A 20,199-nucleotide genomic window follows, 5' to 3' on the forward strand; every position below is an offset into this window, starting at 1 on the left:
CGCTGAAGATCGGTTACCCGATCAGACAGCCTGTCCCACTGAGAAGTGAGTGCCATCACAAGGTGGGTGGGGAGTGAGGGATACGGGGAGAAGGTGGGAGTGAGGGATACGGGGAGAAGGTGGGGAGTGAGGGATACGGGGAGAAGGTGGGATTGAGGGATACGGGGAGAAGGTGGGGAGTGAGGGATACGGGGAGAAGGTGGGGAGTGAGGGATACGGGGAGAAGGTGGGGATTGAGGGATACGGGGAGAAGGTGGGGATTGAGGGATACGGGGAGAAGGTGGGGATTGAGGGATACGGGGAGAAGGTGGGGAGTGAGGGATACGGGGAGAAGGCGGGGATTGAGGGATACGGGGAGAAGATGGGGATTGAGGGATACGGGGAGAAGGTGGGGATTGAGGGATACGGGGAGAAGGTGGGGATTGAGGGATACGGGGAGAAGGTGGGGAGTGAGGGATACGGGGAGAAGGTGGGGAGTGAGGGATACAGGGAGAAGGTGGGGAGTGAGGGATACGGGGAGAAGGTGGGGAGTGAAGGATACAGGGAGAAGGTGGGGAGTGAGGGATACAGGGAGAAGGTGGGGAGTGAGGGATACAGGGAGAAGGTGGGGAGTGAGGGATACAGGGAGAAGGTGGGGAGTGAGGGATACAGGGAGAAGGTGGGGAGTGAGGGATACAGGGAGAAGGTGGGGATTGAGGGATACGGGGAGAAGGTGGGGAGTGAGGGATACGGGGAGAAGGTGGGGAGTGAGGGATACAGGGAGAAGGTGGGGATTGAGGGATACGGGGAGAAGGTGGGATTGAGGGATACAGGGAGAAGGTGGGGATTGAGGGATACGGGGAGAAGGTGGGGAGTGAGGGATACGGGGAGAAGGTGGGGATTGAGGGATACGGGGAGAAGGTGGGGATTGAGGGATACGGGGAGACGGTGGGGAGTGAGATATTCCCTGCCACAACCCCGATTAATTAATTCAGCAACCTCACTTTCGCTGGAAGGATTTTAAACTCCCACATCCCCATTGCCATTGTTCCAATCTCCTGTTTGGCAGGAGCGGGTTAGAGTGAGAGAGAGAGAGAGAGCTCAGATGCAGCTTGTCTGAGATGGCACTGCAGTGCTGGATTGGAGCTCCCTATCTCCTACTCCTCAGTCAGCGGGCAATGTCTTTTAGAAATTTCCCAGCCGTTTACTGCCTTTCCCACGCTAAAATGGCAGCACAGCCGACTGATTGCGCCCCACTCGAATCCTGTTTAACCGACTCAACAAACAAACAAAGAACAACCCAGCACGGGAAACAGGCCCTTCGGCCCAACAAGCCCGCGCCGCCGCATCACCCTACACCTATTCTACCCTGCGTATCTACAAATAGAACCCCTGACTTAGCCAGATTCAGGGGAGAATAGTGTCAATTTGGTAAAACCAATCAGCCTAAGAGCACATCTTTGGGGTGTGGGAGGAAACCGGAGCGCCCGGAGGAAACCCACGCAACCACAGGGAGAATGCGCAAACTCCCACAGACACAGGCCCAAATCCATGTATCTGCACAGCTAGCAGTGCTAGTCACCGAGCTGTTGCGGCGCCCGTCTACCGGTCCAGGATCAAGCACACACACCGACACGAAGTACTAGGCCACTCCCGGAACCTCCAGGAGCAGCCCACGCACAACCCACCGTGTGCATGCCCCTCGTTTGACAACGAGGTGGACCTCCACCTGCGGAGTGAAAAGACAAAAACGTTAATCACAAGCCTGCCTTTCCGGTGTCTCCCGAGGTTCTAACCCTTATTCAATAACCCCTACCATAACCCTCCATCCTCGTTTCACTCATGTGCCTATCTAACTGAACCTTAAACGAGTCCAACGTTCCCGCCTCCACCACCCCACTCGGTAGCGCGTTCCATACCCCCACTACTCTCTGCGTAAAGAACCTTCCTCTCATATCCAACTCATCCTCTCAAAATTCCAACTCATTAACTGTCTTGGTGTTCCCCAGGGCGGTGATAACCTGCAGGCGATGGCTAATTGTACTGTGGCGTGTTTGAAGGTGCTGCTTGGAGACGCCTGCCCACAGCTAATCTCGACGTCTTCCCCTTGCCAGAGGTGAGAGGTCAGCAAGATGGCCGCTGAGGTTGTCTTCCCTTGCAGAGACACAGGGTCTGAAGGTTTCTCGGTGGGTAATGGAGTGCTCCGCATTGGCATCTAATGTTCCACTTTCGAGTTGCTGTGGCTGGAATCTCTTCACCCCAGAGCTCTCTCACAAAGAACCTCCACACTTTTCCACAGATCGGGAATCTCACTCCCAAAAATGCTTCACAGATCCCTCAATATCCAACTTCTCCCATGTCCCTCAATCCCCGCCTTCTTCCCGTATCCCTCGATCCCCACCTTCTCCCCGTGTCCCTCAATGCCCGCCTTCTACCCCAATCCCCACCTCCTCCCCGTATCCCTCGATCCCCACCTTCTCCCCCATGTCCCTCAATCCCCGCCTTCTTCCCGTATCCCTCGATCCCCACCTCCTCCCCGTATCCCTCGATCCCCACCTTCTCCCCGTGTCCCTCAATGTCCGCCTTCTCCCCCAATCCCCACCTCCTCCCCGTATCCCTCGATCCCCACCTTCTCCCCGTGTCCCTCAGCCCCCACCTTCTCCCCATATCCCTTGAACCCCACCTTTTTTATAGCACTATTCTTAATCTAACCCCGTGCTGTACCTGTCCTGGGAGTGTTTGATGGGGACAGTGTAGAGGGAGCTTTACTCTGTATCTAACCCCGTGCTGTCCCTGTTCTGGGAGTGTTTGATGGGGGACAGTGTAAAGGGAGCTTTACTCTGTATCTAACCCCATGCTGTACCTGTCCTGGGAGTGTTTGATGGGGACAGTGTAGAGGGAGCTTTACTCTGTATCTAACCCCGTGCTGTACCTGTCCTGGGAGTGTTTGATGGGGGACAGTGTAGAGGGAGCTTTACTCTGTATCTAACCCCGTGCTGTACCTGTCCTGGGAGTGTTTGATGGGGACAGTGTAGAGGGAGCTTTACTCTGTATCTAACCCCGTGCTGTACCTGTCCTGGGAGTGTTTGATGGGGACAGTGTAGAAGGAGCTTTACTGTGTATCCAACCCCGTGCTGTACCTGTCCTGGGAGTGTTTGATGGGGGACAGTGTAGGGAGAGCTTTACTCTGTATCTAACCCCGTGCTGTACCTGTCCTGGGAGTGTTTGATGGGGGACAGTGTAGGGAGAGCTTTACTCTGTGCTCAAGGAGAGGGGGAAGAGGCAAGTCCAGTCGTTTTAATCACGAGGACCCATTTTATTGTTGCAGTGCCTTGGAGTCGATTTCTGCCGTGATCTCCGTCCACCGCAAATTCTGGAAGTGCCTTCGGAGCCGCGGTGAGTACTTGAAGGGGTGGGGGTGGTAGGGCACCGGCTGGGCTATCTGACAGTGGTGGGTGCGCCGCCCCTCCTGCTTCTGACTGGGTGCCAGCCCGCCCTTGGTGTGTTCTCCTTGGGTTGGAGCGATGTGAGTTTCAGCAAGGGCACAGAGTTGCGACTGGTGAGCAATTCCTTCAGGTCTGGGAGTGGGTGGTGAGATGGTGGGGGTGGGGGGGGGAGGTGGGGGTGCGCATTGTGGGTTGGGACTGACCTTGGGGGCACCCTGTGCCCAATGCTGCCCCCCTCCCCCGGGTCTGTCGTGGTCTGGTTGTGCCGTGCTTCCGGTGTGGGATTTGTTGCGGGCAGCGGGAGCCATGCCAGTGGTGCCCAGAGTGGGTTTGGCGTGGAGCAGGCCGGAACCAGAAACCTCACTCAGCTCTCTCGCTTACCTCTTAGAGCTGAGCTCGTGGCGGGACGCTCAGACCACCCTCGAGGCGATCGAGGTGCCCAGCGAGGGAGAGATTCTGGAAGACGTCATGGCGGAAGTGATGCGACCTCTGCCCCCCCATCGAACAGGGCTGCTGTATGACGAGCGAATGAAGGAACATTACAACATGTGGGACTTGTAAGTGAGCAGATTAAACCACCCCCAGCCTTGTCATTTTGTGGCTTGTGTACGTGATTGCCATTTGCGTGTTTGCTTGCTCTCAGTTTGTGAGTACCGTGTGGATGTGCCAAGTACATGAAAACTGCTGACAGGGTGGAATCCTTGGCATGTGAATGTTTACATCTATGCATGTGCTTGGCATGTAAATGTGTGCACCTGTGCTTGGCATGTAAACGTGTGCCTGTATGTACTTGGCTTATAAATGTGCATGTGCTTGGCATGTAAATGTGCATATGTGTGTGCATGGCATATAAATACATGACTGCACTTGACATGTGAATGCTTGTGTCTGTGCATGCGCTTGGTACATGAATCTGTGCTTCTATGCATGTTGTTGACAGGGGAATGTGTGCATCTGTATGTGTGCACCTCCATGTGTGTGTGTGACATGTGAATGTGTGCCTCTGTGCTTGCGTTTGGTGTGGGACATTTTGGCATGTATATGTCTCTGCATGTATCTTTGACATCTCAGTATGCGCACATAAGAGTACCTGTATGTGTGCCTGGCAGTTATGTGTGCATGCATGCATATGTCCCTGGCACCTGCCATGGCCATTCATGCGATTTGTGTGTGTGTGTATACATGCATTCATGCATGCGTGTCTGCTTGTTTGTGTGTGTATGTGGGTGTGTGTCTCTCCTTGGTATATGAGTACAAATATATGTCCTTGACATGTGTGTGAGTCTGTGCCTGAGCGCTTGGCATCTGTGTATGTGTGTGTGTGGGTACAAACATGTGTCCTTTACGTGTGTGCATATCTGGACATATGCACATATCCTGTGCATGAGAGCTTGGCATGTTTGTGTGCGTGTATCTGTACAGGTATAAACATACATCCTTGACATGTATGTCGAGTTTGCTTGAGGGCTTGACGTGTGGGTACAAACATATGTCCTTGATGTGCACGTCTGTGTGAACGATGAGCATGTGTGTGCGCGTACGCGTGTGCATCTGTCAATTCTATGGCAAAGTCTACGAATTCTAAAGTGCAGATTCTTTTCATTCAAGTCAGCATCCAGAGCAACCTCAGCGAATCTCTCAGATCTTCCGTCGCCACGAGGAGCTGCACCTTGTGGAGCGCTGCTTTCCCATTCTTGCTCTGCCAGCCATGGAGAATCAACTGGAAATGTGTCATGGGTAAGCGGCAGGTGGCATTTCATTCTCCACGTTTCTGCTTCATGTGTGGATAATCGTTTATGTCGTATTCTCTCTCGGTCTGGCCCCGTCTCTGTGTGTCCTCTCCCTCTGTCTGTCTCTTCATCTGTCCCTCTGTCTCTCTCTCGCTCTGTCACTGTCTCTCTCTCTCTGTCACTGTCTCTCTCTCTCTCTCTCTCTGTCACTGTCTCTCTCTCTCTCTCTGTCACTCTCTCTCTCTCTGTCACTCTCTCTCTGTCACTCTCTCTCTCTCTCTCTCTCGCTCTGTCACTGTCTCTCTCTCTCTGTCACTGTCTCTCTCTCTCTCTGTCACTGTCTCTCTCTCTCTCTGTCACTGTCTCTCTCTCTCTGTCACTGTCTCTCTCTCTCTGTCACTGTCTCTCTCTCTCTCTGTCACTGTCTCTCTCTCTCTCTGTCACTGTCTCTCTCTCTCTGTCACTGTCTCTCTCTCTCTGTCACTGTCTCTCTCTCTCTGTCACTGTCTCTCTCTCTCTGTCACTCTCTCTCTCTCTGTCACTCTCTCTCTCTCTGTCACTCTCTCTCTCTCTGTCACTCTCTCTCTGTCACTCTCTGTCACTCTCTGTCACTCTCGCTCTGTCACTGTCTCTCTCTCTCTGTCACTGTCTCTCTCTCTCTGTCACTGTCTCTCTCTCTCTCTGTCACTGTCTCTCTCTCTCTCTGTCACTGTCTCTCTCTCTCTGTCACTGTCTCTCTCTCTCTGTCACTGTCTCTCTCTCTCTGTCACTGTCTCTCTCTCTCTGTCACTGTCTCTCTCTCTCTGTCACTGTCTCTCTCTCTCTGTCACTGTCTCTCTCTCTCTGCCACTCTCTCTCTCTCTGTCACTGTCTCTCTCTCTCTGTCACTGTCTCTCTCTCTCTGTCACTGTCTCTCTCTCTCTGTCACTGTCTCTCTCTCTCTGTCACTGTCTCTCTCTCTCTGTCACTGTCTCTCTCTCTCTGTCACTGTCTCTCTCTCTCTGTCACTGTCTCTCTCTCTCTGTCACACTCTCTCTGTCACTCTCTCTCTCTGTCACTCTCTCTCTCTGTCACTCTCTCTCTCTCTGTCACTCTCTCTCTGTCACTCTCTCTCTCTGTCACTCTCTCTCTCTGTCACTCTCTCTCTCTCTGTCACTCTCTCTCTCTCTGTCACTCTCTCTCTCTCTCTGTCACTCTCTCTCTGTCACACTCTCTCTGTCACTCTCTCTCTCTCTGTCACTCTCTGTCTCTCTCTCTCTCTGTCTCTCTGTCACTCTCTCTCTCTCTGTCTCTCTCTCTCCCTGTCACTCTCTCTCTCTCTCTCTGTCACTCTCTCTCCGCCTCCCCCACGTTCCCTCTCATGGGGGTGACTAGAAATAACTCGGGGACACCCTATAATTCCACCCTGTAATTCACCTCAGGAATTGATTAGGTAGCAGAGTGAATAAAGCAGATGAAAAAGAAGAAAAGAAAAATTTGAAACTAAATTTGGCAGATCCGTTTTTAGAATTTAGTTAACTAATTTGTAAGTTTTTTACTGACTGGCGATTTGGAGAAAACAGAATCTACAACAGAAACAAAACCTCCCCAGCCAGGAAACCCCCAAAAACAATTCTGCTCTTGGACATCCATCCCAACCCCTGGAAACACGTAAACTCCCAACCCAGCAGCCCCCTCCTCCTAACACACACACATCCCCCCGCCCCAAATCACCTAAAGTACAACAGAAGCAGCCCATCACCCTGTTTTCAAAGAACAAAGAACAACCCAGCACGGGAAACAGGCCCTTCGGCCCAACGAGCCCGCGCCGCCACATCGCCCTACACCTATTCTACCCTGCATGTCTACGAATGGGACCCTACTCAGTCAGATTCAGGGAAGAAATAGTGTCAATTTGGTGGAAACCGATTAGCCTAAGAGCACATCTTTGGGGTGTGGGAGGAAACCGGAGCGCCCGGAGGAAACCCACACAACCACAGGGAGAATGCGCAAACTCCCACAGACACAGGCCCAAATCCATGTATCTGCACAGCTAGCAGTGCTAGTCACTGAGCTGTTGTGGAGCCCGTCTATCGGTCCAGGATCAAGCACACACACCGACACGAAGTACTAGGCCACTCCTGGACTTCCAAGAGCAGCCCATGCACGACCCGCCGTGTGCATGCCCCTCGCTTGACACGAGGTGGACCTCCACCTGTGGAATAAAGACAAAAAATATTAATCATACAGCCTGCCCTTCCGGTGTCTCCCGAGGTTTAACCCTATTTAATAGCCCCTACCATATCCCTCCATTCTCGTTTCACTCATGTGCCTATCTAACTGCATCTTAAACGAGTCCAACGTTCCTGCCTCCACCACCCTACTCGGTAGCGCATTCCAGACCCCCACAACTCTCTGCGTAAAGAACCTTCCTCTTACCTCCAAATTATACCTCCCCCCCCTCACCCTTAAGTGATGACCTCTCGTGTTCGTACCCAGTCTAGGGAGCAGTCTCTCACTATTAACTCTATCTATTCCCTTCAGTATCTTATATACCTCTATCATGTCCCCTCTCAATCTCCGTCTTTCCAAGGAGAATAGCCCCAGTCTCTTCAATCTCTCCTCGTAACCCAGTCCCCCCATGCCAGGCAACATCCTGGTAAACCTCCTCTGCACCCTTTCCAGAGACTCCACGTCCTTCCGGTAATAAGGTGACCAGAACTGGACGCAGTACTCCAAATGCGGTCTAACCAACGTTCTGTATAACTGAAGCATTAGACGGCAGCTTTTATACTCTAAGCCCCTTCCTATAAAGGCTAACATCCCATAAGCCTTCCTAACAACGTTCTCCACTTGTGACGCAACCTTCATGGATTTGTGAACCTGCACTCCCAGGTCTCTCTGTACGTCTATACTCCTAATCGGCCTACCTTTTATCACATAGCTCCTCTCTGCATTATTCCGTCCAAAATGCATCACCTCGCATTTGTCAGGATTAAATGCCATCTGCCACCTATCTGCCCAATGCACCAACCTATCTATATCCTGTTGTATCACCTGACAATCCAGTTCCGTACCCGCCAACCCTGCCATCTTGGTGTCATCAGCAAACTTTTCATTTGTTATTTCTTTCCCACCCCGCAACTCCTCCTCCTCCTCCTCCTCCTCCTGTCACCGGGGGGTACCTCCCACTCACCACACCACACAAGAAAAAAACTAACACAAATTATAATCTATAGTTTTTAAGAAGAAAATGGCCCAGGGGACAAAAGGGCAAGAAGCCACAAGATAAAGGCGAGGCGTCAAGTGGCAGGGGGGGCGGGGAGGCACGGGGTGGGGGGGGCGCGCTGGGGAGGGGGTGGCAACAAAGGTTCAACGTGAACCAAAGTGGCAGAGCACGAAGGAAAGAGAATATATCCTCTCTCTGTCCGACCCCAAAAATCTCACAGTCTCTGTCTGTCTCTCTCTCCCTCTTTCTCTGACTCTCCCGCTTTGTCTCCCTTTAGGATTCTCCTTATAAACTGACTTAATTGACCGAATTTTTGGTCTCCTGTCCCCGATATCACACCATGTCTCTCAGTGTTGAAGTGTGTCTGAATCAGGCTCCTGTGCAGCTCCCTGAGTGGGGGAAGCGGGCATGTTCTTCACCAAAGGTGTTATACAAATTCAGTGATTGCAGCCACTTGGCCCGGTAACGTGGCGCAACCTTCTCTGTGTTTACTTACCCGATGCCCGTAACCATGGGATGTCCCACTCCAGGATAGGGGCAGAGACAGAGTCATTTTTGGGGAGGGGGTTCCATGAGGGGAGACGGTGACGGTTGTGTCAGTGTCAGTGTCACTGGGCTGGTAATCCAGAGGCTAACGCTGTGGGGGAGGGCACTTTAGTTCAGATCCCACCATGGCAGCTGGTGGAATTTAAGTTCAACAAATAAGAATCTGGAAATGTAAAGTCTGATTCAGTGAGGGCAAAACTCATCGTGTGTCATTAAAAACCCGTCTGGGTCACTAATGCCCCCTTCAGGGGAAAAGGGAATCTGCCGTCCTAACCTCGGCATGGCCTACACATGATTCCAGACCCCACCCACACACACACACACACACACGTGGACATGGACACACAGACACACACACGGAGACAGACAGAAACACACACACACAGATATTCACACACAGACGCACACAAGCGCGCACACACACACACACACTCACACATAAACACACACTGCACACACCATACACACACCATACACACACGGACACACACACATGCACACTCAGATACACGCGCGCACTCGGACACACGCACAGCAATGCGGTCAACTCTTACTTGCCCCTCTGAAGTCAGCCCGCAGCAAGGCCCTAATGACCAAGAGGCAGTTAGGCATGGGCAGTAAGTGCCCAGAGCCCTCGCCCAGTGACACCACTCACAGAATTAAAAAATCGTATAAAGTACTAACCTCGCTGTCCTCCCGCCTGCTTTCAGCTCGAGCTACCTCACTTTGCTTAAATCCACGAAGGACATGAATTCCCGGGAGCTGCACCGTCAGTCGTGCGAGTACAACTCCATCTTTATCTCGCCACAGACCTATGACAGCGCGCTGCTGGCAGTGGGCTCCATCTTCACCGTGGTGGAGGCTGTGCTGACTGGGCAGGTGAGCGGCCGTTTTGTTGCCTGCAGCTTCTGGTGGGGGTGGGGGGAGCAAAGGTCAGGGAGGGCGCCTGCGTGCTGGGTGGGGCAGTGAGTGGGTGGTGGGGCTGGGATGTCAGGGGGCTTTGAGGTGAAGTGGGTGGGCACGTGCGCGACCTAAAGTGGGGATAAGTGTGAAGGTTTCCACTTCAGGCAGAGGAACGGAACGGCAGAGTGTCATTTAAATGAGGATAGATTGGGAAATGTTGATATCCAAAGGGACTTGGGGTGCTCGTACACCGGTTACTGAAAGCAAGCATGTAGGTACAGCAGCTAGTTAGGAGGACAAATGGTATGGCCTTCATTGCGAGACCAGTCGAGTACAGGGCCAAGGATGTCTTACTCTGGGGCCTCGGTGAGACCACAGCTGGAGGATTTGCCTGCAGTTTTAGTCTCCTTTCCCAAGAAAGGACAGACGTACGTGGGGTTCATATCCACAGATCTCTGAAGATTGCCACTCAAGTGGATAGAGCCGTGAAGTGTGTTAGCATCTATTAACAGGGGGTTTGAGTTTAAGAGGCGTGGGGTTATACTGCAACTGTACAGGACCTTGGTGAGACCACATTTGGAATATCGTGTGCAGTTCTGGCCACCTCACTATAAGAAGGATGCGGAAATATTGGAGAGAGTGCGCAGAGGAGATTTAGCAGAATGCTGCCTGGCTTGGAGGGTAGGTCTGATGAGGAAAGGTTGAGGGAGCTGGGGTTTTTCTCTTTAGAGCGAAGGAGGATGAGAGGCGACGTAATAGAGGTTTATAAGATGATGAGGGAGATAGATAGAGTGGACATTCAGAGACAGTTTCCTCGGGTGTATGTAGCTGTTACGAGGGGACATAATTATAAATTCACGGTGGGAGGTATAGGAGGGATGTCCAAGGTAGTTGCTTTACTCAGAGAGTGGATGGGGTATGGAATGTACTGCCTGCTGTGATAGTGGAGTCGGACACTTTAGGAACTTTCAAGCGGTTATTGGATAGGCACATGGAGCACTCCAGAATGATGGGGAGTGGGGTAGCTTGATCTTGGGTTCAGACAAAGCTCAGCACGACATCGAGGGCCGAAGGGCCTGTACTGTTCTATGTTAACATTGAGGGAGGACAGCGAAGGTTCACCAGACTGATTCCAGGGGTGACAGGATTGTTGCACGAGGAGTGATTAGGTCAACCAGGCCTGTATTCACTGGAATTTCTTCCTGGGATGGCAGGATTGTCATACAGGGAGGGATTTGCATTGACCAGGCCTGTATTCACTGGAATTTAGAAGGGGTCTAGTTGAAATGTATAAAAATCCGACAGGGCTGGACAGACTGGATGCAGAGATATTGTTTCCTCTGGATTGTGGCGAGTGGTGTCTCGAACAGTCTCAGGATATGCAGAAGGCCATTTAGAATTGAGATGAGGGGAAATGTCTTCACTCAGAGGATGGTGAACCAGTCGAATTCTCTACCACAGAAAGCTGTGGACGACAAGGCACTGAATGGACTTAATGAGGAAATGGATAGCTTTCTGCACTCTGAAGGTGACGAGGGTATGGGGCGAGAGAGGGAGTGTGGCATTGATAGAGAGGATCAGCCATGATCATGTTGAATGGCTGGACAGACTCGAAGGGCCGAATGGCTGCCTCTTTTCTCTCTCTCTCTTCTCGTGCAACAGCAACCTGAGCAAAACCCACGAAACTGTGTCGCTCTCTTTTCCCTATCTCCTAATCCCGCCACCCCCCCCCCCCCCAACCACACAATCCGACCCTTCACCCAACACCACCCGCCCCCCCCCGCAACCCCATCCTTTCACAGGTCCAGAACGGAGCAGCGATCATCCGTCCCCCCGGCCACCACGCAGAGAGGGACATGGCTTGCGGATTCTGTTTCTTCAACAACGTGGCCCTGGCTGCGCGTTTCGCCCAGAACCTGGTCGGCCACAAGATAAAGTAAGACCCCGGGGATCTGTAAAGTGACCGGACGGACGTCCCGTTCCCCCTTCTTCTGCTCTTCGCTGCAGAGCCTCAGGAGCCTTGGATGGGAATCGCAATTCGAATCCTTCTTTTCAACCCTATCCCACCCTCAAGTTTTCCGTTAACCTTCCTTCCACTCTCTCCCCCCCACCCCCCATCGCATCCTATGTCATCGCTTGTAATGGAGAAAGCCCATGTAAACACGTCACGCTGCAGCTATGCAATCTCACCAGCGGAGGCGTTGCAGTGTGCCGTTCACACTCCCCCCATCCCCCTTGGGCGGATGTAAGAGTTTCCACGGCCAACAATGACAACTGGTATTTCAACATGGGGAGCTTGGAGTTGGTGGTTGGGTGGGGGTGTTGTGGGGGGGGGTGGTTACCCTCTCTGGATAAGGCGGGGTGGGGGTGGGGGAGGGGTGGGTGGGTTGGCCATTTTGAACTGAGATCAGGAAAAATTTTATTTTGGATTTCCGGCACCTGCAGAATTTTGTTTTAGTTATCAGAAGGAGAAGGTTCTGGAACCACCTACTGCACGGAGGGTGCACAGGCAAGGAGACTACATCCGAGACTGCGATTTTTGGAAGGAATGGAGGGCGAAATGGAGTGGATTAAGTTTGGTGTTGGTGGGGGGAGACACGTTTTGTTTTTTTATTTTTCTATGGGCTTTGCTGGCAAGGCCTAAATTTGTTGCTCATCCCTAATTGCCCCCTTGAGAAGGTGGTGGGTGAGCCGCCATCTTGAACCCGCTGCAGTCCCGTGTGGCGTAGGTACACCCACAGCGCTGTTAGGGAGGAAGTCCCAGGATTTTGACCCAGTGAAGGAGCGGCCAATATATTTCCAAGTCGCGATGGTGTGTGGGTGGGGCCAGGAGTGGCGAGTGCGCAAAATATGGAGTCTGGTTGGCAACATCATCGTCCTCTTTCTCTCTCCACCCCCCCCCTTTTTTTCTTAGGGTGCTGATTCTAGACTGGGACATCCACCATGGAAATGGGACGCAGCACATGTTCGAAGATGATCCCAGGTAATCCAGCACGTCCGAGGTAACGGATTTTAAAGCAGCAACCCTAGACGTCGCTTTTACACCTTACTCGTTTGTGAGCTTTACGGACTTGGGGGGGTGGGGGGGGAGGCGAGGCCTTCTCTGGTTGAGTGGCCGCCCCCACAAGAAGGGTGGGAGTGGACAGAGGGTGGTACAGCTGAAACCATCCACACTAGACCGTGAGACTCAATCAGAGTGGGTGTAGGGTCAGGGTTGGTCCACACGCGTGCCAGAAATCCAGCGCACTAACGGTGTCCCACCTTGAAATTCTCAACATTCCTTTCAACACCTTTGGACAATTCAGGCCGTTCTCCAGTTGGCCACAGTCTTATCCTAGAGCCCCTTCGCCCTCCCTCCAGCTCCCCCTGCCCTCCCTCCAGCTCCCCCTGCCCTCCCTCCAGCTCCCCCTGCCCTCCCTCCAGCTCCCCCTGCCCTCCGTCCAGCTCCCCCTGCCCTCCCTCCAGCTCCCCCTGCCCTCCCTCCGGCTCCCTCCACCTTGATGTGTAAGAAGTTTGGAGAATGGGTTCAGGGCCAGTTACGTTCACAGGTTCCTAATGTGAAAATTCCAGTTCAGAAACGTAACCCAGCCTTGTACCATGGTTTTCTTTTAGCATGCCGAATTTTGGGAACACATTAGAGAGATCGCTGCAGGAGTGCTGCACTGTCAGCAGTGCCACCTTCCGGAAGAGATGTGGAAGTTCCCATGGTATTATTTCGAAGGAGAGTGGGGGAGTTCTCCCGCAGTGTCCTGGTCATTGCTTGCTGCTCAGTCTGCATCGCAAGGAGTGGGGCTTATCCTGGCCATTGTCAGATTGCTGGGTGTGGGAGCTTGCTGTGCACTAATTTGGCTGCTGAGTTTCCTGCATTACAGTGCCGACTGCGGTTTTAAACGACCTCATTGGCCACTCGATGTTGGCCGGTCATGTGGACCGAATGGCCTCTTTTATGCCTGTTATCGCCCGTGGCTTTGCTCAGCTCCCTGGCAACAGAGATTAATTGCTGTTAGTTGGCGGCTGCTGGTAAATTTACCCCCCCCCCCCTCCCATCCTGCATTGCTCCTTGAGTATTGAGGGCTTAAGTCGGCTGGCATGGCTTGGTTTGTTCCCCTCCCCCATCATGGAGCATGCTCAGTCACTCTGTTTTTAAAGTTGATTCATCATTGTCACAATTAAACTTACATTAACACTGCAGTGAAGTTACTGTGAAAATCCGCCCGTTGCCACACTCCAGCGCCTGTTCGGGTAACACTGAGGGAGAATTTAGCATGGCCAATGCACCCTAACCAGCACGTCTTTCGGACTGTGGGAGGAAACCGGAGCACCCGGAGGAAGCCCACCCAGACACAGGGAGAATGTGCAGACTCCGCACAGACGGTGACCCAAGCCAGGAATCGAACCCGGGTCCCTGGCGCTGTGAGGCTGCAGTGCTAACCACTGTGCCACGGCTCAGTGTCAGGAAGATGAGCAGGGTAAATACGTCAGGGCATGGGATAGGGCCTTGGTGGGATTGTGGTCAGTGCAGACTTGATGGGCCGAATGACCTTCTGCATTGTAGGATTCTATGAATTCACTTCACTGTAGGAATTCATTGGCCTCCTACTGCACTGTAGGATTCTTTCGGCCCATCAAATTTGCACTGACCACCATCTCACCCAGGCCTTGTACCCATGACCCCATGCATTTACTGTAGTTAGCTCCCCCTACCACTAAGGTGCAATTTAGCATGGTCAATCCATCTAACCTGCACATCTTTGGAATGTGGGAGGAATCCGGAGCACCTGAAGGAGACCCACACAGACACAGGGAGAACAGACTCCGCACAGACATTGACCCAAGCCGGGAATCGAACCCAGGTCCCTGAAATTCTATGATTCTATGCAACAAGTTGAGCTTCAGTTGTGCTGACCAACGTCTGGTGTAATGCGTTCAGTTCTGGGACCCCCTCACCTCAGGGAGGATATATCAGCCTGGGAGAAGGTGTAGCGCACATCAACTTAGACTGATCCCAGCACTGAAAGGGCTACATTTCTGGAACAGGTCACACCAATGTGTCTTGTATTCCCTTGGATATGGATGGTTAAGGGGGTGATCTGATCGGGCGGGGATGGTTTAAGATAAAGGATTTGAAACACGAAGGAACCCAAGGCAGGAATAATGGACTTTGAGGTACAAGTCAGCTGCGATCTGAGTGAATAGTACAGAACAGGCCCCGGAGGGGCTGAATGGCCCATCCTTGATCCTGCGCTTCTCTCTTTCCAGCATCCTCTACATCTCACTCCACCGCTATGACAATGGCTCCTTCTTCCCCAACGCGGAGGATGCCGACTACACCAAGGTGGGGATCGATGCCGGAGAGGGTTTCAACGTCAACATCCGTGGAATGGGGCCAACATGGGCGACATGGAATATTTGTCTGCCTTCCACCGCTTGGTCATGCCCATCTCCTATCAGGTAACGCGCAAAGGCTTCCAACTCTTCAGGTGTGGGTGGTGGGGGGTTGGTTGGTTAAGCAAGTGACAACTAAATTGATGATTGGATGTGGCGTTTGTTGCCAATCCCTAATTACACTTTGAACTGAGTACTTCATGATGGTCAATTCAAAGGGGTTTGTTAAGAATCAACTCACTGCTCTGTGTGTGTGGCTGTGTCTGTGTGTGTGTGTGTGTGTGTGTGTGTGTGTGTGTGTGTGTGTGTGGGGTCTGGGGCCATGTGTAGGCCGGACTGGGGTAAGGGCGATGGATTTCCTTTTCCCCGAAAGAGGACATGAGTGAACCAGAAGGGTTTGTACGACAATAATAGCTTTGCAGTCAGCTGTGCAAAGCATTGGTGTTTCTGCAGCTGGAGTACTGAGAACAGTTCTGGTCTCCTCACCCTTACAGAAGGAGGGATCTACTCGCGTTGGCAGCCGTTCAGAGAAGGATCACTGGGCTGATTTCTGTGGTGAAGAGGGGGGGGAGGTTTTGTCTTATGAGGAAAAGGTTGAGCAGGTCAGGGCCTGAACCCATTGGAGTTTAGAAGAACCAGAGGGGATCTGATTGAAACATAACCCCCACCCCCTGCAGATAGCAGCTTATTGAATATGGAACATAGAAAAACTTGAGCACAAACAGGCCTTTTGGCCCACAGGTTGCGCTGATCACATCGCTACCGACTAGACTTATCTATAACCCTCAATCCTATTAAGTCCCATGTACTCATCCAGAGTCTCTTAAAAGTCCCTATCGAATTTGCTTCCACCACCACCGATGGCAGCCGATTCCACACATCCAACACCCTCTTAGTGAAAAACTTACCCCTGACATCTCCTCTGTACCCACTCCCCAGCACCTTAAACCTGTGTCCTCTCGGCTGTGTATTCAAGGCTCCCAGTTAGACAGATTTCTCATCCACAACGGTGGAGTGGGGGAGGGAGAACAGACGGAAAGTGGAGTCAGACCTGCTGTGATTTTATTGGATGGTGGAACAGGCTCGAGTGGGGCCCAGTGACCCTCCTCCAGCTCCTAATTCTCCAGCAAAGGCTGAGATCGCGTCCCAGTGAAGAAAGGAGCATCGGACAGCACAGACTGCGTGGTCCACCCGATGTGCCTCGGAGGTGGTGCGGTGATGGGCCACTCGATTCACACCCAGGCTGAGGGCGACCTACCCCTGGGGAGAGCTTGAGGAGATCAGCCCAATGTTTCCCCGGAGCTTTCGAGGCCAGAGGCAGTGCGGCTGAAAGGTTTAAAATCCTGAAGCATTTTCGTGGATCGTTTTCCCTACCCTAGCTGGGGAGTGCGGGTGTGGGCAGGGGGTCATGGCTGTGCTGACACTCTCAGGGTGATGGGGGCAACCGTTTTGGATTGAGGTGGGATTGAGGTGTTATGAATGTTCGAAACGGGGATTTCTGGGCACCCAGGGAATTGAGGGGAGGGGAGGGAGTGGAACTTCAGGTAGAAGATAAACCGCGGTGGTAATGGGTACGGGACAAGACACAAGGGAAGAAATAGACTCCTCCTCTCTAATCTTCCCTCCCTCCCTCCCTCCTCCCGCCCTGTCTCCCTCTCTCCCCTCCCTCTCTCCCTCCCTCTCCCCCTCCCTCCCTCTCCCCCCCTCCTCTCTCTCCCCCCTCCCCTCCCTCCCCCCTCCCTCCCCCTCCTCCTCCCCCCCTCCCCCCCCTCCCTCACCCCCCCCTCCCTCTCCCCTCCCCCCCTCCCTCTCCTCCCCCCCTCCCTCTCCCCCCTCCCTCTCCCCCCTCCCTCTCCCCCCCGCCCTCTCCCCCCTCCCTCTCCCCCCCTCCCTCTCCCCCCTCCCTCTCCCCCCTCCCTCTCCCCCCCTCCCTCTCCCCCCCTCCCCTCCGCCCCCCTCCCTCTCCCCCCCTCCCTCCCCCCCTCGCTCCCCCCCCCTCGCTCTCCCCCCTCGCTCTCCCCCCTCGCTCCTCCCCCCCTCGCTCTCCCCCCCTCGCTCTCCCCCCTCCCTCTCCCCCCTCCCTCTCCCCCCCTCCCTCTCCCCCCCTCCCTCTCCCCCCTCCCTCTCCCCCCCTCCCTCTCCCCCCTCCCTCTCCCCCCCTCCCTCTCCCCCCCTCCCTCTCCCCCCTCCCTCTCCCCCCCTCCCTCTCCCCCCCTCCCTCTCCCCCCCTCCCTCTCCCCCCCTCCCCCCTCCCTCTCCCCCCCTCCCTCTCCCCCCTCCCTCTCCCCCCCTCCCTCTCCCCCCCTCCCTCTCCCCCCTCCCTCTCCCCCCCTCCCTCTCCCCCCCTCCCTCTCTCCCCCTCCCTCTCTCCCCCTCCCTCCCTCCCTCTCCATCCATCCATCCCTCTCTCCTCCCTCCCTCTGTCCCTCTCTCTCTCTCCCTCCCTCCCTCCCTCCCTCCCTCCCTCCCTCCCTCTTCCTCCCTCTCCCTTCCTCCCTCTCTCTCCCTCCCTTCCTCCCTCTCTCTCCCTCCCTCCCCCTCTTTCCCTTTCTTCCTCCCCCCCTGTCGCCCCCCCCGTCCCCCACCTATTCTCTGCCCCGCAGTATCAGCCAGATTTGGTGCTGGTGTCGGCTGGATTTGATGCAGCTCGCGGAGATCCATTGGGGAGGCTGCCAAGTGAGCCCGGAATGCTACGCCCACATGACACACATGCTGATGGGTCTAGCTGGAGGCCGCATCGTTCTGGCGCTGGAGGTAAGGGAAGCCATTCTCCTGTTTACGTGCCCCATCGACCTGTTTTCCAAACTAGGTGCGTTTCACCATCAGTATTTACAGGGGTCCCCGGGGAGTGGGTCAGTATTTACAGGGGGTCCCCGGGGAGTGTGTCAGTATTTACAGGGGGTCCCGGGGAGTGTGTCGGTATTTACAGGGGGTCCCCGGGGAGTGTGTCAGTATTTACAGGGGGTCCCGGGGAGTGTGTCGGTATTTACAGGGGGCCCCGGGGAGTGTGTCGGTATTTACAGGGGGTCCCGGGGAGTGTGTCAGTATTTACAGGGGGTCCCCGGGGAGTGTGTCAGTATTTACAGGGGGTCCCCGGGGAGTGTGTCAGTATTTACAGGGGGTCCCGGGGAGTGTGTCGGTATTTACAGGGGGTCCCCGGGGAGTGTGTCAGTATTTACAGGGGGTCCCGGGGAGTGTGTCGGTATTTACAGGGGGCCCCGGGGAGTGTGTCGGTATTTACAGGGGGTCCCCGGGGGAGTGTGTCGCAGGGGGTCCCCGGGGAGTGTGTCGGTATTTACAGGGGGCCCCGGGGAGTGTGTCGGTATTTACAGGGGGTCCCGGGGAGTGTGTCAGTATTTACAGGGGGTCCCCGGGGAGTGTGTCAGTATTTACAGGGGGTCCCCGGGGAGTGTGTCAGTATTTACAGGGGGTCCCGGGGAGTGTGTCGGTATTTACAGGGGGCCCCGGGGAGTGTGTCGGTATTTACAGGGGGTCCGGGGAGTGTGTCAGTATTTACAGGGGTCCCCGGGGAGTGTGTCAGTATTTACAGGGGGTCCCCGGGGAGTGTGTCAGTATTTACAGGGGGCCCCGGGGAGTGTGTCGGTATTTACAGGGGGTCCCGGGGAGTGTGTCAGTATTTACAGGGGGTCCCCGGGGAGTGTGTCAGTATTTACAGGGGGTCCCCGGGGAGTGTGTCAGTATTTACAGGGGGTCCCGGGGAGTGTGTCAGTATTTACAGGGGGTCCCCGGGGAGTGTGTCGGTATTTACAGGGGTCCCGGGGAGTGTGTCAGTATTTACAGGGGGTCCCCGGGGAGTGTGTCAGTATTTACAGGGGGTCCCCGGGGAGTGTGTCAGTATTTACAGGGGGTCCCGGGGAGTGTGTCAGTATTTACAGGGGGTCCCCAGGGAGTGTGTCAGTATTTACAGGGGGTCCCCGGGGAGTGTGTCAGTATTTACAGGGGGTCCCGGGGAGTGTGTCAGTATTTACAGGGGGTCCCCAGGGAGTGTGTCAGTATTTACAGGGGGTCCCCGGGGGAGTGTGTCAGTATTTACAGGGGGTCCCCGGGGGGAGTGTGTCAGTATTTATGGGGGGGTCCCCCGGGGGGAGTGTGTCAGTATTTACAGGGGGTCCCCGGGGAGTGTGTCAGTATTTACAGGGGGTCCCGGGGAGAGTGTGTCAGTATTTACAGGGGGTCCCCGGGGAGAGTGTCAGTGTTTACAGAGGGTCCCCGGGGAGTGTGTCAGTATTTACAGGGGGTCCCCGGGAGTGTGTCAGTATTTACAGGGGGTCCCGGGAGTGTGTCAGTATTTACAGGGAGGTCCCCGGGAGTGTGTCAGTATTTACAGGGGGTCTCCGGGAGTGTGTCAGTATTTACGGTCCCCGGGGAGTGTGTCAGTATTTACAGGGGGTCCCCGGGGGAGTGTGTCAGTATTTACAGGGAGGGTCCCCGGGGAGTGTGTCAGTATTTACAGGGGGTCCCCGGGGAGTGTGTCAGTATTTACAGGGGGTCCCCGGGGAGTGTGTCAGTATTTACAGGGGGGTCCCCGGGGAGTGTGTCAGTATTTACAGGGGGTCCCCGGGGAGTGTGTCAGTATTTACAGGGGGTCCCCGGGGGAGTGTGTCAGTATTTACAGGGGGTCCCCGGGGAGTGTGTCAGTATTTACAGGGGGGTCCCCGGGGAGTGTGTCAGTATTTACAGGGGGTCCCCGGGGAGTGTGTCAGTATTTACAGGGGGGTCCCCGGGGAGTGTGTCAGTATTTACAGGGGGGTCCCCGGGGAGTGTGTCAGTATTTACAGGCTCTCGAGGGGCCCCGGGGAGTGTGTCAGTATTTACAGGGGGCCCCCGGGGGAGTGTGTCAGTGTTTACAGGGGGTCCCCGGGGAGTGTGTCAGTATTTACAGGGGGTCCCCGGGAGTGTGTCAGTGTTTACAGGGGGGTCCCCGGGGAGTGGTGTCAGTGTTTACAGGGGGGTCCCCGGGGGGGAGTGTGTCAGTATTTAC

The 20,199-nt window shown here is 54.5% G+C and overlaps 1 protein-coding gene across 1 annotated transcript in view; it reads left to right on the plus strand.

Annotated features, from left to right (window-relative positions):
- The window catches only part of LOC145339885 (protein deacetylase HDAC6-like), a gene marked incomplete at its 3' end in the record, with an annotated part of 53,560 nt that extends 35,609 nt beyond the window's left edge, over positions 1-17,951 (plus strand). The window contains 11 exon segments of the mRNA XM_080184422.1: positions 1,989-2,095; positions 3,308-3,375; positions 3,814-3,982; positions 5,034-5,162; positions 9,620-9,788; positions 11,615-11,748; positions 12,727-12,795; positions 15,072-15,184; positions 15,187-15,263; positions 17,801-17,860; positions 17,862-17,951. Of these exon segments, the coding sequence (XP_080040548.1) occupies positions 1,989-2,095; positions 3,308-3,375; positions 3,814-3,982; positions 5,034-5,162; positions 9,620-9,788; positions 11,615-11,748; positions 12,727-12,795; positions 15,072-15,184; positions 15,187-15,263; positions 17,801-17,860; positions 17,862-17,951 (1,185 nt within the window).
- Between the last annotated feature and the right edge of the window lie 2,248 nt (positions 17,952-20,199).

The sequence above is a fragment of the Carcharhinus amblyrhynchos genome, unplaced genomic scaffold (genome assembly GCF_965287045.1).
Source record: "Carcharhinus amblyrhynchos unplaced genomic scaffold, sCarAmb.v2.hapA scaffold_720, whole genome shotgun sequence".
Classification (NCBI taxonomy): domain Eukaryota; kingdom Metazoa; phylum Chordata; class Chondrichthyes; order Carcharhiniformes; family Carcharhinidae; genus Carcharhinus; species Carcharhinus amblyrhynchos.